At 46.7% G+C, this 15,117-nt stretch overlaps 1 protein-coding gene across 1 annotated transcript in view; it reads left to right on the top strand.

Annotated features, from left to right (window-relative positions):
- The first annotated feature begins 925 nt into the window (after positions 1 to 925).
- The window catches only part of Lpcat3 (lysophosphatidylcholine acyltransferase 3), a 41,583-nt gene continuing 27,391 nt past the window's right edge, over positions 926 to 15,117 (top strand). Inside the window, exon 1 of the mRNA XM_038318910.1 lies at positions 926 to 1,175. Within this exon, the coding sequence (XP_038174838.1) occupies positions 1,025 to 1,175 (151 nt within the window). The 5' untranslated portion in view covers positions 926 to 1,024. The remainder of the gene's footprint in view (positions 1,176 to 15,117) is intronic.

The following is a 15,117-nucleotide window of genomic DNA, read 5'->3' as shown; positions in this document are numbered from 1 at the left end:
CCTGCGGTCACCGGTGGGAAGTGAGATTGGAAAGCTGCTCAGGAGGAAAGGGCTCATACTTTCTATGAGTCAGGGGCCTCTACTGTTCGAACTTTCCTCATGAACATGCATTACTTAAGCAGTGGCAAAACTAATCTAATTGTTAATTAAAACAGCAAGTGTTAAGTAGGCTCTTTTTAATATAAATAAGCATATCCTAATTCCATTGCCTCCAGAGAGAAGGTCGCATTTTACTACAGGAACGGAACTAAATAAGGAACTAGGGTTGTAGCTCAGGCGGGAATGCAAGCACGCGAACCGGGTTCGATGCCCAGTACGTGAACAACCGAAAAGCGCCCGCACGGAAAGGGCTACGTAGAATAAAAGGGTCAGATAGTGTTCTTGGGACCCCGGGCTCCCCCAGACCCCTCGGGAAAGGCTTGGGGACTGCAGGACCCTCCCCAGGAGGCGCCGTTAGGGGGCGCTCGCGAGGCGGCGGCGGGCATTCGCGCCTCTCCGTTACATGCCCCAGTAACCCCAGCGCCGGCGACCGAGAGTAACCTCGCGGTCTGGTGACGCCCCCACATACACCCCCCCCCCCCCCCGCCCCGACTCTCGCCTGCTCCTGTCTCAGCCAATGGGAAGGCAGCGAGCGAGCCGGCCGGACAGCCGGCCGACCCACTCCTTCCCCGAGCCGTCCGGACCAAGTTGTGCAGCCACCTCGCCTCGCGCTCCCGGCTGCTCCAATAGCAGCGGGGTCGCGATCGCAGGCCCCGCCCTGCAGCCCCGGCCCGTTTCCCTTCCCCACGGGTGTCACCTTTGCCTTACAAACGCTCGGCCCCGCCCTCTTCCTACCTTGCCGCGCTCGGCCCCGCCCCTGGTTGGCTCGACCAATAATTGGGTGGGTCTAGAGGCACTGGGCGGGCCCGCAGCCAATGCGCACGCCGTGGGCGGGCCCCCGGCCGGAATTGGGGGTGAAGCCACCGCGTTCTGCCCACATTCGGGGCGCGGAACTGGGGGTCCCCGGGGGGCGCCCGCAGTTAAGATGGCGTCTGCAGCGGACGGGGACGTGGGAGAGGCGCTGGAGCAGATGCGGGGGCTGTGGCCGGGTGTCGAGGATCTGAGCCTTAACAAGTTGGCGACGTCCCTGGGCGCGTCGGAACAGGCGCTGAGGCTCGTCATCTCCATCTTCCTGGGTAAGGACCCTCCTGTCTGCCTCTGCCCCCTCGCGGAGTCCCAGGGAAATAGGCAGAATGGGGACGGGACCTGCCTGTCTGTCCCGGACCTCTCAGGAGAGCTTTGGGGGTGCGGGCGTAGGTCCTCAAGCACACCAGCCAGCTATCGAGGGCAAGACACAAGTCTTGTCTCGAGTCTGGGGGCGCCGCACCACTTGCCATTCTCTTTGGCCCATGTTGTGTCCTTTGGCCCCTCAGTCATCACCCGCCTTGTCATCGATAAGCCGGACCGTGGCGCGGCGACCTATGTCTATCTATCAGAGTTCAACTCTGGCCATGAGTACTGCTTTATCTGTTATTAACAGCCCCCTTCATGCGCTCTTCTGAGAGTAGACATATGCCCTCGAACTTAGGATATTTTAGCCCTATGGGCTTCCTCAGGCCCGTATTCCATACTTATGTCTTCTCAGTCTATGTATATTTCCAGGTATATTGTACTTTCATGTTTTCTGCCCTGTTTCGAATATTTTCTTATACGGTACTGTTTTTCCCTTTTAGCCACCCACCTGTCATTTGAAATATGTTCATATACTGGGTTGGGAAGCAGAACTATAATGCCCTTAAAAACTCCATGCTTGTTCCAAGTGACTATTATTCATATGGTTCAAAGGCTATGATGTGTCTGGATTTATGTCACAATCAGCTGTGTTATAACTATTTTATAGGCTTTTTTTTAACCACAGTCTTGAGTGTTTTTAGTGCATAGAGGTAGCATCTAGTTTTCTTATGTATGAAATGAGGACAGCTGTGCCTAGCATAGGATTGCTGTAGAAGTTATAAAACAATTCATAAGTCAAGATCAGAGATGGCAGAGTCGATTCAGTGGATTTTTTGAGTAGTTCGAACTTTTGGGGGAAGGCTGTACAACTTTATCTCGAGAGAAAATTAAGGGAGTGCTCAGCAAAAGGCAACTGGGGTAAGAGCAGAGGGCTAACAGACCTGAACTGTAGGAGGTCTGCAGTAACCTGGGTGTGGTGGCTTCTGCCTGAACATCCCAGCACTCTGGTGCTGAGACAGGAGACTTGTGAGTTTGAGCCTGGGCTCACCGTGTGAGAACCTATTTTAAAAGTTGGAGATAAGATTGGGCTGGTGCAGAAGGGTTTAAATTCCAGAAAGAAATTTGGAATTTGTCCAGGAGTCAGTAGAGCTATTGACATATAATATCACCAGAGGGTGTTAACCCAATCTAGATAATGGCAGGAGGTTTAATTCATATTTAAACAACCACAGCCAATACCATCGTCATTTGCCTATTACGTCTCAGACCAAGATGGCCTTCCTTTCTCCCGATTCAGGTTATCCTCTTTCTTGGTAGGATTCTAAGGTTTTAGAGACGGATGGGACCTTGAGTTGTTCAGCGTCACAAACATTACCCGAATTTATCAGCACCCCGCATCTCTGGCTTTATGTGCCACAGCCTGGTTCCTCTTTGAACCTTGCTTCTGACCCAGTTTGTTGGCGTGAAGATTGGCAGTTAAGAATGCTTACATTCATTAGGTAGGAGGTCCTCCGCTGCTTTCTCAACAGAGTATTGGACATCTAGGACAAGTACCAACAAACTGTCAGGTCAGCCTGTTAAGTGGAACTAAGGTTGGAATTGGGACTTGGGGTCTGTCTGTGTGCTGACATCAAATACTGCCCAGCGCTGCTTTGTACTGTTGTCACAAAAATAAGCCGACGAGGACATCATCTCCATATCCTTCCCCACTTCTTTCATCTTCTGTCATTATGACACATAATCAAAGTAGTAAGTGCCTGGTACAGCAGCCACATTGCCAGCCTTGCCTGTCCATTCTACCGTTCCCAGGGCCCCTCTTCCCATCACCCTGTTTCCTTTGATAACTTGTAGGCTTTCTCGTTTTTGTACCAACTCAGGGCTGGTTTTTTTTTTTTCTTTGTGGTACTGGGGACTAAATCCAGGGCCTAACTCATGCTAGGCAAGCACTGCCCCACTGCACTGCATTTCCAGCCCAATTATGTGTCTATCTATGATGGTGTTTCTAGGCATAGGCTAAATATATACATATAAACACAAATTGACACGGTTGGCCTGGGCATTTCCTTATATAGAAGTAATTTGTTTGGTGTGTTGGTTGATTGGTTGGTTTGTTGTTTGGTTTCTTTTTGTTGTTGTTGTTTTGGAGAGAGGTGTGTGTGTGTGTGTGTGTGTGTGTGTGTGTGTGTGTGTGTGTGTGTGTAGCCCAAGTTTTCCTGGAACTCCAGACTGTCTTGAACTCACAGAGATCCGCCCACCTCTGCCTCCCGAGTGCTGGGCCACCACCGCAGGGGCACCAGGAGTTCATGGTCACTCTTTTTTTTTTTTTTTGCACAGAAAGTTTGAGTCCAACCTGGGCTGCATGGGACTCTGCCTCAAAGAACAGAATAAAAACGAACAAAATTGGGGCTAGAGAGGTGGTAGCTCAGAGGTTGGGAGTGCTTGCTCATCTTCCAGAAGACTCAAGTTCAGTTCCCAGCACCCATATTGTGGGGTTCATAGATGTCTGTAACAGCTCTAGGCGATCAGGCACCTCTGACCTCTTCCAGCACCCGCACACACCCACACACAAGCACTCAGAATGACAAGTAATAAAATCTAGTCTTAAAAGGCCTCAGTGGTGAGGCTGGAGAGATGGCTCAGCGGTTAAGAGCACAAACCATTTTTTAAAATGAGAAGGAACAGGAAACAGTGGTGCTGGGAACTCAACTCCAGCCCAGTTTTCCACATTCTCTACCCACGCTCTGTGGGTTGAAGTAGTAAAACGCTGGCTTTCTGGTGTCCTTACTAAACACCTATGGCGAGAAGTAATTCTTTCCATAGTGGATAAATGTATTGGAAACAAGTTTCGGGAAATGGTGTTGGCCCTCACTGTCTTATTTTTCATATCCTTTATGCCCCTGCATTGAACTCGTGACCTGTTAGTGAGTACAGAGAGCAATCTGAAAAGTCCTACTTCAGAGAACATAATTTGGGAGAGGAAGGTGGGAAGTGTTGGGAATTAAACCCAGGGCTTCACACAAGACAAGCAAGCGTTGTATCACCAGGCCACATAACCCAGCTTGGTTTGTTACTGTTGTCGTTTTAATTTTTGTTTTTGAAGCAGGGTCTTACTATGAGCTCTGAAACTCACTGTGTACCAGGTAGGACCCGAACTCTCCAAGTTCTGCTCGCGTCTGGCTTGAGTGCTAGGATTAACAGTGTGTGCCATCATGCCTGGCTCACCGGTGAGCTTATAATTTTAATCTTCAGTACATAAGGCAAGAGGAAGGCTATGTGAGTGCTATCTTGGAGTACTTTGAACAGCCAGAAGGCCGCTGATGCAGACACTCGTGTTAAGTGTGGTTGCTATGAGCCCTGGTGCTGACACACACTACTGGGAAACTCCCCTTCAACAGCCTGGGTCTCATCATTCTCTCACATGATTTATACCATGAATTCTTCGATAGATTCAATAAGGTACACCTGCTATGGACAAGCAGTGTTCTTGCAAGAGCAATGAGAGCCGTGTGTGGCATAAAGCCGTGCACTCAGACATTATGGTCTGTCAGGATAGGGAATGGGCGTGAGATCACTGCACTGACCCCAATAAAAGGCAGAAACCTAAGTGCTATAAGAAGTACAAAGCATTAGGAGATTTAAAGATGGACTATTTCATAAATAATGAACTTTGGATATTGAGTCAGGTTTCTTTAGGCTCAGGTGGTAAATGAGCATTTTGGAGCCTGCTGCAGGAGGATCACCACTAATTCAAGGCCAGCCTGGGCTACTGACTGACTGTCTCACAAAAACAAATTTTTTGTTGTTTGATTTTTGAATGGGGATACTGTGCCTGGAACTATAACTGGGAAGGTGACCCACACCGGTGACTGAGGGAGAGGGCGGGAACAGTGGCCTGGGGCCAGGTGACTTAAAGGCAAGGTGGATCCCATCCTCTGAGATGAGAAGCTAAATCTCTGAGATTTGGGTTATTCTGTTTGAAAGGTGGATTCTGAAAGTACTTTTATCTGCTTCGCTGACATAGCCAGAAGCTAAAGACCTTGTCACCTCCCTTCACTGACTGTCCACACCCCAGTCACCAGTTCCTAGCAGTGCAATCAACAAATCATATCTCCAATCCGTCCCCTCCTCTCAATCACCACCCCTCTGTTGGTAGGAACACCCCCACCCCCACCCCAGCAGCCTCCTGACTGCTCTCTAATTCTTGCCCCTCTCTCCAAAAGCTGCAGGACTCACCCAGTCCTGGGTGTCTCCTGTCCCACACCACCATTCAGGGGCTTCCATGCCTGGCCGGTGAGTCCCTTCCTGCTGCTCTGGCCTTGTTTCAAACAAGTGCATATCCTTTAGCCACGCGGCCTCCCTTCAGTTCCTCAGAGAAGGCGGTAAGCCCTTCCTGCCTCTGAGCCTTTGTACACACTGACTCTACTGCCCAGGAAGCTCTGCTCGCTTACTCCCGTGACACACCTGTCCACCTTCTGGGTCTCTCATTGTGGCTTCCCCTGACTCGCATTTGAAGTCCTGTCCCTTGTAATGTTTGCTTAGGCCGAATGAATATCCTTCCAACCATATATTACGACAGTGTGCCCAGAGTTTATGGCGTCACACTTGACTCTATAAACAGTTGTTGGCTAAGTGAATGTATGAAGGAGTGATTTGGAAACAGGTGAACTAGAAAAAGTAATCCCCCCCTCAAAAACAAGTTCAAGACCAGCCTGGGACCAAGGGCTGGGCATGTAGCTCAGTATATACTATAGAGCAACAGTCTACACAGCACTGCCTAAGGTGCACACGGTCTTGAGTTCCATCCTCAGCTTAGCAAACAGTGGCTAAGGGACCCAACTTTCATCTTCCATCTAGATAGGGGTGCCATCTAGTTTGTGATTTAAATTCCAAAGAAGTTGTAAAACCTGAGCATGAATTGGGGAGAGAAGTTCAGCAGGTTCAGACAGGGCAGGGGTTATGGCTCAGTTGATAGGAGGCCTGGGTTTGATCCCCAGTCCTGCATAAACCAGGTGTGGTAGGCCACACTGCAATCCCAGCACCCAGGAGGTGGAGGGAGGAAGCCCAGGATCAGCCTCAGCTGTCAAGCGGGTTTGCGTCCAGCCTATTGTACAGACGAGCCGGGAGGAGGAGGTGATCCTCAGGCGCTACTCTGAAACTTGCCAGTTCTCATAAGGCGACTGCGCACTGCCATGATTTCCCTTGTACAGATTAGAAACTGGGGATCTGGGTGAGTTACTTAAGGTCACCATTCTTCAGCTGGATCCAGGCTCATGGTGAAGCAAATGTCCTCCAAAACCTTTCTGTTGGCTTTGTGGTTAACCAAGGTGTTGTCAGCACGTGGACTAATACCTCAGCATCCAAAGCCCGAGCTGGCCAAATGGAACAGATGGCCGCTCCCCTAGCATGGGGTTCTGTGGGCGTGGTGTAGCCATAGCTTTCTTGACCAACTGCTCAGAATGGCAGTTAGGAGTAGGAGTTCTTTCCTTGAAGGTTCAAAGGTTCAGGGTTCTTATCTAATGCTAGTTACTGTTTTTTTTTCTTTTTTAAAGATTTATATTTATTTATTATGTGTAGTGTTCTACCCGCATGTGTCCTTGCAAGCCATGTGGTTGCTGGGAATTGAACTCAGGACCTCTGGAAAAGCAAGCATTGCTCTTAACTGCTGAGCCACCTCTCCAGCCCGCTAGTTCCTTTTAAAATAAAAACCAAACGAGGCCCACGGGTTAGCTCGCTGTGGATCAGAGTCACACTAGTCCCTTCAAGGAAAAAAATCTATCATTCAGTGCTATCTTTCCGGGGGTAGCATTGAAATCCCAACATAAAGACATCAAAGCTAACGAGGTGGAACTTAAAACTGAATCACATTAGCTAAACAACAGGGATTTCTGACTGTGACAGACTTCTATAAAACAGGAACATGTCCTGAATGACTTTCACAGGCCCCACCAATTCTAAATATCTAGGTCTCTCATCTTACTTCTGTGTTCCTGAACTGTATGCTAATTCACAGGCACTGGTTTTCTCAGCCCCTGAAGCTTCTGGTTTGAGATTTGTTTGCGAATGGCCAAGGATGACCTTGAACTCCTGGTGCTGCACTGCTAGGTGGTCATGAGCTGAAGATGTCCCGTGGTACCACAGGCTGGCCTGGAAGTCACCTGGTAGCCCAGGCTGGAATCAGATTCATAGGAATCCTCCTGCCTCAGACACCTGTCACACCTCGTTTGCCTCTTGCTTTCTGTTTTATTTGATACCAGCCTTACTTAATAGGCGCTAGACTATATTCACATCATTAGGAAGGCTTTGAATTGTCCTCTTGCCTCAGCCTCCAGAGTATCTGGTCTCACAGACCTGCAACACCAGGCCCTAGTTGAGTAATCTGGGGCTGTTTGAGACAGCGTCTTGTCTTCAGCCCCAGTTCTCTTGCCTCAGCCTCCAGGTGCTGGGATCCCAGGCTTGTGACCACGCCTGCCATGATCTGCCTGTTCACAAGCCTTGCGGATACACTTGCTGCCCTAGAGCTTTAAAGGTTGAGTATTTCATCATCTGTTTTGTAATGCTTGATGTCTGGATTGTCTCCAGCTTTTTGAAATGTCAGTGTATACTAAGATCTTTGGCAAAACAACTCTCTCGGATTCTTTATAGCTTAGTGTTCCCCATTGGCTAGCATGCCTTGTTCTTCAAATCCTCATTATTGAATCAATTTGCTAAAAGATCATGATCATCAGTGCTGTAAACATCATTTTTACTGGAGCCTCAAATGCGAGGGTCAGTTGCAAACTTCCTCATAGCAGGGTGGGACCGGCGCTGCCTGCCATTCTGCTCTTTGTATCTATCAGATCAGCCACGTTGAGCCGCACAGCATTTCTGTGTTGTTTGATTTTCTGAGGCAGGGTCCCTTTAGCCCAGGCTGGCCTGGAACTCGTGACCTATACTATAGGCTTGCCTTGTATTTAAAGTAATTCCTTCTTCTTTAAATCCTGGATTATTGAATCGTCTCTCAACTCAACTAATGTTACACTTATTAATGCAATTACGAAATTGACTTGTGGCTTTAACAAGAATTAGATCCCAGTTGCACCTGTCAAGGAAAGAAGTTCTGCTATCTGTTCTCAAGCCTAAAGGTTTTAGAAAGTGTGTAGGTGTGTGTGTGTGTGTGTGTTCATGTGTGTATCTGTGTTTGTGTTTGTGTGTGTTCCCAGCAGTTAAGAAATAAAAGACCAGGAGTTTGAAGATGCAGGGGGAGTTCTCTTGTGAAACAGATATAACTTCTTGGAGACCATGAAAGCTTATCTGGTGGTGGTGGTGGTTGTTGTTGTTTTTTGAGACAGGGTCTCATTGTAACCCAGGCTGGCCTGGAACTCACTGTTGTAGCCCAGGATGGCCGGGAACTCAGCTCCCCTCTTAGCTTCAGCTGGGAGAGCAAACATCATAATTACACCTTGCCTGTAACTCGTTTATTCAGAAAGTGTCATAGCTGTCATTTTTCTCTCCCTGTTTTCAAAACAAGAAAGGGATATGGTGCCTAAAACATGAGAAGTGAGTCATTTCTGGGCGGCAGTGTTCTTTTGGCTTGAAGTGCACCGGTTTTAGATTCATTTCCTTCCTATTCTAATCACAGCCTTGAAGAACGAGCTCTCGGCACCTTGAATGAGCTAGCTGTTCTGTGTATGAATCGCAGATACAGTCATTGTTAATGATAAAGGCTTTGGGTCCACGTATCATTGCATCCTAATTAGAGGGGCGGTTTGTCAGAGGTGGGCAACTACCCCAAATAATCATACTCGGGTTTTAGTTTGGCCTCAACACATGAAGTCTTTTGAGACACCAAGTAGCCCTGGCTGGTCTGGAATTCCTGAAGATCCACCTGCCCCTGGCTCCAGAATGTTGGGATTAAAGGCCTGTGTCACCACACCCAGCAGATAAGATAGTCTTAGCAGTTTCCAGGGCTCCTCCCAGACCAGAGCCCTGCTTCTCTTGACTTGAAGAACTTAATGGACCTCTTGCTATTGTTAACACCCACCCCACCCCACACACACCCTCTTAAGAGGTAACCCTAAGATCATTTAGGAGTCAGACCAGGGATCAGAGTCCCAGTGGTTTCTCTGGCTTCTGGTAAAGAAGAGGCTGCCAAGAAACCGAAGGATGTTTCTGTCTTTAGCCAAAAAAGAAACTGGTTCCTTTTCTTGGGGTCTTACCTTTCTAGTTTTTTATTTTAAGATTTACTTATTAATTATGTATACAGTGTTCTGTCTGCATATATGCTGCAGGCCAGAAGAGAAGAACTGAATTCAGGACCTCAGGAAGAGCAGTCTGTGCTCTTAACCTCTGAGCCATCTCTCCAGCCGCCCTGATAGTTCTTAACTCCTGCTCTCATCTTTCCTGTGAAAAAGCAACCCTAACTGCCAAAGTGTGTGTGTGTGTGTGTGTGTGTGTGTGTGTTGGCCAAAGTTTGTGTGCATGTATGTCAGTCAAAGGTGTATGTGCACATGTGTGTGTCAGCCAAAGGGGTGTGTGCATGTGTGTCAGCCAAAGGAGTATGTGTGTGTGTGTTTCAGCCAAAAGGGTGTGTGTGTGTCTGTCTGTGTGTGCCAAAAGTGTGTGTATGTGTCAGCCAAAGTTGTGTATATGCATGTGTGTCAAAGGTGTATATGCATGTCTCAACCAAAGGGGTGTGTCTGTCTGTGTCAGCCAAGGGGGTATGTATGTGTATATGTTTGTCAACTAGAAGGGGGTGTCTGTCTGTCTGTGTCAGCCAAGGGGGGTATGTATGTGTATATGTTTGTCAACTAGAAAGGGGTGTGTGTCTCATGGGATCCTCCAGAGCTGGAGTTACAGGTGGTTGTGAGCTTCTGCGTGGATCCTGGAAACTGAACTTGTATCCTCTGCAAAAGCAGCAAGGGTTCTCGGCCACTAAGTACTCCGTCTCTTCAGCCGTGACAGGAAAAGGTTGTTGTTGCTTTTGTTTTTGTATGGTTTGGTTTGGTTTTTTTGAGACAGGGTTTCTCTGTGTAGCCCTGGCTCTCCTGGAACTCACTCTGTAGGCCAGGCTGGCCTCGAACTCAGATTCACCTTACTCTGCCCTCCATGATGGGATTAAAGGTGTGCATCACTACACCCTGCATGAAAAGTCTTTAGTGGACTATTTAAGTGTCTCGCTCTAACTACATGCTAAGTTTAAGAATAAAAAAGCCTATGCCAGGCGTGGTGGTCTGTGCCTTTAATCCCAGCACATGGAAGGCAGAGGCTAGCCTGGTTTACATAGTAAGTTCCAAGACAGCCAGAGCTACATAATGAGACCTGTATCAAAAACAAAAAAAAAAAAAAAGAAAGAAAGAAAAAGAAAAAAGAAAAAACTAAAAGCTTTTTATCAATTAAAGATGTTTCATTACCAAATATTCAATTGCTATGGCATTTTCATAAGAAAACCATAAAATGGGAGGGGGAGGGTAGAAATGTGACACACACCTTGGGAGTCAGTGGCAGGCAGGATAATTATGGATCTGAGGCTAGCTTATTCTATATATTGAGTTCCAGGCTAGCAGGGCTACACATTGAGACCCTGTCTCAAAACAAACAAATCCGTATGTGGTCTGATCTGCTACACAAAATTTATATAAAGTGAGGTAGTAATTTTTGGAAGTAATAAGAATTCACTATAAAAATAAAGGATATTTATTTATGCGAATCTTGGTGTTATCTTGGACCTGTTTGCGTGCTGTCCTGGGAAATGGCATGCTTGTAGCTCTTGAGGTTTTAGCTTTGCTGTGACAGCAATTCCAGAATCAGACCAGCTGGACACCGCTCTAGATCACACTCCGCAAATGGGAAGCTACTGTTTCCAAGCCAGCGAGCAGAAGCCAGCTGAAATAGTGCCTTAAGGCTCCTGGCACATACCTTGGACAAAACTGGCCAAGACTGATTAAAGCTGGAATATAGACACAGGACCTGACCAAAAGCACCAAACCACGATCGCCGCTACAGTGCTCATTCTTGGTTTTAATCCACAGTCTTTAGTTAAAGGATAGTCTGTCTCACTCTGTTTTTGATTGATTTTTGGTATTTTGAGACAGGGTTTCTCTGTGGAGCCCTGGCTGTCTTCACTCTGTAGTCTAGGCTAGCCTGTAACTCAGAGATCCGCCTGCTCCTGCTTCTTGAGTGCTGGGATTGAATTTGTATGCCACCACCACCCACCAGTGAACCTGGGTTTTCTTTTAAGACAATATTTGCTAGGATACCCAGGCTGACCTAGAACTGACTGTCTTACCCGGTCTAGCCTCAAACATGCAGCGATCCTCCTGCATCAGTCTTCCAAGTAGGTGGGATTATAGTCATGCATCACTAAACCCAACTGATTCCATTTTTAAATTCTTCATCGATTGCCCGTCTGAAAAACTAGGAAATAAAAGCAAGCGGGAACTCCTAGGTAGCTAATAGTGTTCACTTTGGCTTTGTGTCCCTGAGGAATAGGACCTGGGGTCTCACTCCTTGGTTCTGTAGCCCAGGCTGACCTTGTGCTCCTGTGAGGTTCAGGGGCCTTAGTCTCATTATGCCCTCCTTCCCTGGCCTCCTGCATGCTGGGAAGGCAAGCACCTTACTCCCAACCATAAGCATTTATTTTTAAAATATATACAGCCAAAGTCACATATGCCCTTCATTTGTTTCTGCTGTCATACAGCCTTTCCATTCCGAACACAAAGACCTTAAGGTCATAAGGGATCCCCGAGTCGTCATTTCATAAGATGCTTCAGAGTCTGGGGTCCGTGTTGTTTTGTTTGGGTTTGGGACCCTTCTGGTATAGGGATTGAATGCAGGGCCTTGCCTGTGCCGAGCAGGAGCTGTCCTCTGTCACTGAACTACACCCCACTCTCTTGTTTATATTGAAATGTTAGTTTACTAGTTTCTAAAATAAAGACTTCTGGGCTGGAGAGATGGCTCAGAGGTTAAGAGCATTGCCTGCTCTTGCAAAGGTCCTGAGTTCAATTCCCAGCAACCATATGGTGGCTCATAACCATCTCTAATTGGGTCTGGTGCCCTCTTCTGGCCTCCAGGCATACACACAAGACAGAATATTGTATACATAATAAATAAATAAATAAATATTTAAAAAAAAATAAAATAAAATAAAGACTTCTTACACATTTTCTAAGTTTCTTTCCAAACCAAGTAATATTGAGACACTGGTAGAGAAAGGAGCAAGTCATTTCTGACTGGGGCAGCCAACAGTTAGTTTGATGGGCTAAGTTAGTAACTCTTTTACATCAAAGGGCAGTGTTATGAAACTGAAACAATAACACACAAAGCAGGAGAAAATATTTGTAAATTGTTTATTTCATAAGTGTCTAGTATATATCCACATACTCTTAGAACCCAGATGAAGACTGGACAAAGGTTGCAGGTGCAGCAGCCCACACCTCTAATCCCAGTATCCAAAAGGCTGAGTGAGAGCGTGTGTCCAAAAAAGCAAGAGAAGGTAGTGGCCAAGCTGGAGGCACATATCTGAAATCCCAGTACTTAGGAGAATGAGCCAGGACAATTACTTCAGTTCTAGCCCAGCCTTTGGGAATATGGTAAAGCCCTGTCCAAAGAAATAATAAAATAAAATAAAATAAAAGGCAAGTGTGGTGTCGCATGCCTATAAATTCCAGCACTTGATGTAATCCCAGCATTTGGGAAGTGGAGGCAGGAGGATCAGGTTCCTCAGCTAGATACCAAGTTCAGAGTCAACCTGAGGGACAAGAGACTGCCTCAAAAAGGTTTTTAAAATATGGGCAAAGGTTTTGATCAGTAGTAACTGCTCCATGAGGTGATAAACCCCTATAATCCCAGACTCGGAAACCCAAGGCAGAAGGACCTGGAGACTGAAGCCAGCCTGGCCCGTACTACGAGACTGCTGAAGCAAAACAAGCAGCCATGTGGACCAGCTTGAGCTGTGTACCTTGTCTCAGACAGACTAACAGAATGATGATGTCAAGGACTTGGAGAAGTTGGACCAGTTTACACTGCTAGTAGGAGAGTAAAAGGCTATAGTCTGTGGAAAGTTTGGCAGTTTCTCAGAAAGTTAACTGCAAAAAGAAGTGCCCGAAGTCATTCTTACCTGTACTGCAGGTACCACCAGTTCAGTGCGTCTAGCAGAAGACCCAAGAGTGCAGAAAGCATCTCTTCACACAAACCAAAGTAACTTATAGTAGCTAAGAAGTGGAAATAGTCCATTGGTCTACAAACTGATGAATTAATAATTAATAAACAGTATTTTACTCATGTAATGGAATACCATTCAACCACAAGAAAGAATAAAGAAGTTGATAGGATACTGACTGTGAGGATATACTTAAAGTATATCGTGTGTGTGTGTGTGTGTGTGTGTGTGTGTGTGTGTGTGTGTGTGCATCACTCCGGCGCAATTATAAAAGAATAACTTTTTTAAAAGAAGAAATAAAAGACTAGAGAGGTGGCTCGGTGGTTAAGATCACTGGCTGCTCTTCCAGAGGGTTCAATCTAGCACCAACATGGTGGCTCACACCTGTCTGTATCTCCAGCCCCAGAGGATCCAAGACACTCTTCTGGACATGGTACATAGACATACTTGCAGGCAAAACTCTCATACATAAAATTTGAGAAATAACAGTAATAGTAAAAGGGATGAGAGAGCTATTCAGTTACTATATGAGATGTGAGAAAATGAAAAACAATAATGATAGAATGTGCTCATGTAGTAAGAATAAAACAGTATATGTGCTTAATGAGATAAAAAATAATTAGATAAAGCATCTAACCTCTATGTACTCCACAGATGCCATGGGTGGTGAAGGGAGAGCATTTTGTGCCACGTTTCTTTTGGAATCTTGTTTTAAAGCCGACAGGTGGTAGAGATCTTCCCCCCAGGAGCCTGAAACCACACCTGTGCATGTCTGCTTCTTCTTCCAACTGCTATTTTCCTAACCCTTGTGCTTAAGCCTATATTTAAAATCTTTAGTAAGGTCTTCCACTCTGTTTCCTTAAACAGAAGTTTTTGATGCAAGTGTTAAATTGGGAGGGTGCTGCTGGCGTGTCCTAGGTGATTTCCGATTAGGGCAATTGCAAGGTTTTGTTTTGGTTTGGGTTGGTTTCTGGTTTTTCAAGACAGTGTTTCTCCATGTAGCCCTAGCTGTCCTGGAATTCACTCTGTAGACCATGCTGGCCTTGAACTCAGAGATCCGCCGGCCTCTGCCTCCCGAATGCTGGGATTAAAGGCGTGCACCACCACAAGCTCATTTTATTTTCTGTTTAAGAAGTAAGAGGAGAGCAAGAATCCAACAATTGGACAGTTCAGGCTACTTTTCCTCCTGGTAGCATCATAACTAGGCAACGCAGAGTTTACTATTTTATTGCTAAGACATCACACCTACCTTGTCTATGTTACAGAAGTCAGGCTTGGGGGGCAGTAATGGCAAGGGGGCAGTATTGGGACAGTTGGGAAGAAACCAGGTGATTCATAAATCCCAGTGTGACCACACTGGCCTTGAGCAGTCCTAGAGCAGAGCAGACGAGACCGGAATGGACTTTCTCTCTACTGGAAACCAGGGCCTTAAATAAAGGGAGCAAGGCCTTGGTTAGGCTTCTTTGAGAGAGAACAATAACCCGTAAACCTGAATTGCAAAAATTGGGCACAAAAGCCGGGCAGTAGTGGCACACACCTTTAATCCCAGCACTTGGGAGGCAGAGGCAGGCCGATCTCTGTGGGTTGGAAGCTAGCCTGGTCTACAGAGAGGGTTCCAGGACAGCCAGGGCTACACAGAAAAACCTTTTTCAAAAAAAAAAAAAAAAATGGGAACAAAGGCCAGAGATGGGTTAGCGGCTCCCAGCACACATTGGGTAGCTCACAAACTGCCTGCAACTCCTGCTCCAGGGAGATCTGGTCTTGGGCAC

This window comes from Arvicola amphibius, chromosome 2, assembly GCF_903992535.2.
Source record: "Arvicola amphibius chromosome 2, mArvAmp1.2, whole genome shotgun sequence".
Classification (NCBI taxonomy): domain Eukaryota; kingdom Metazoa; phylum Chordata; class Mammalia; order Rodentia; family Cricetidae; genus Arvicola; species Arvicola amphibius.
Note: the sequence above shows the minus strand (reverse complement) of the source record. Positions and strands in the feature narration are given on the sequence as shown.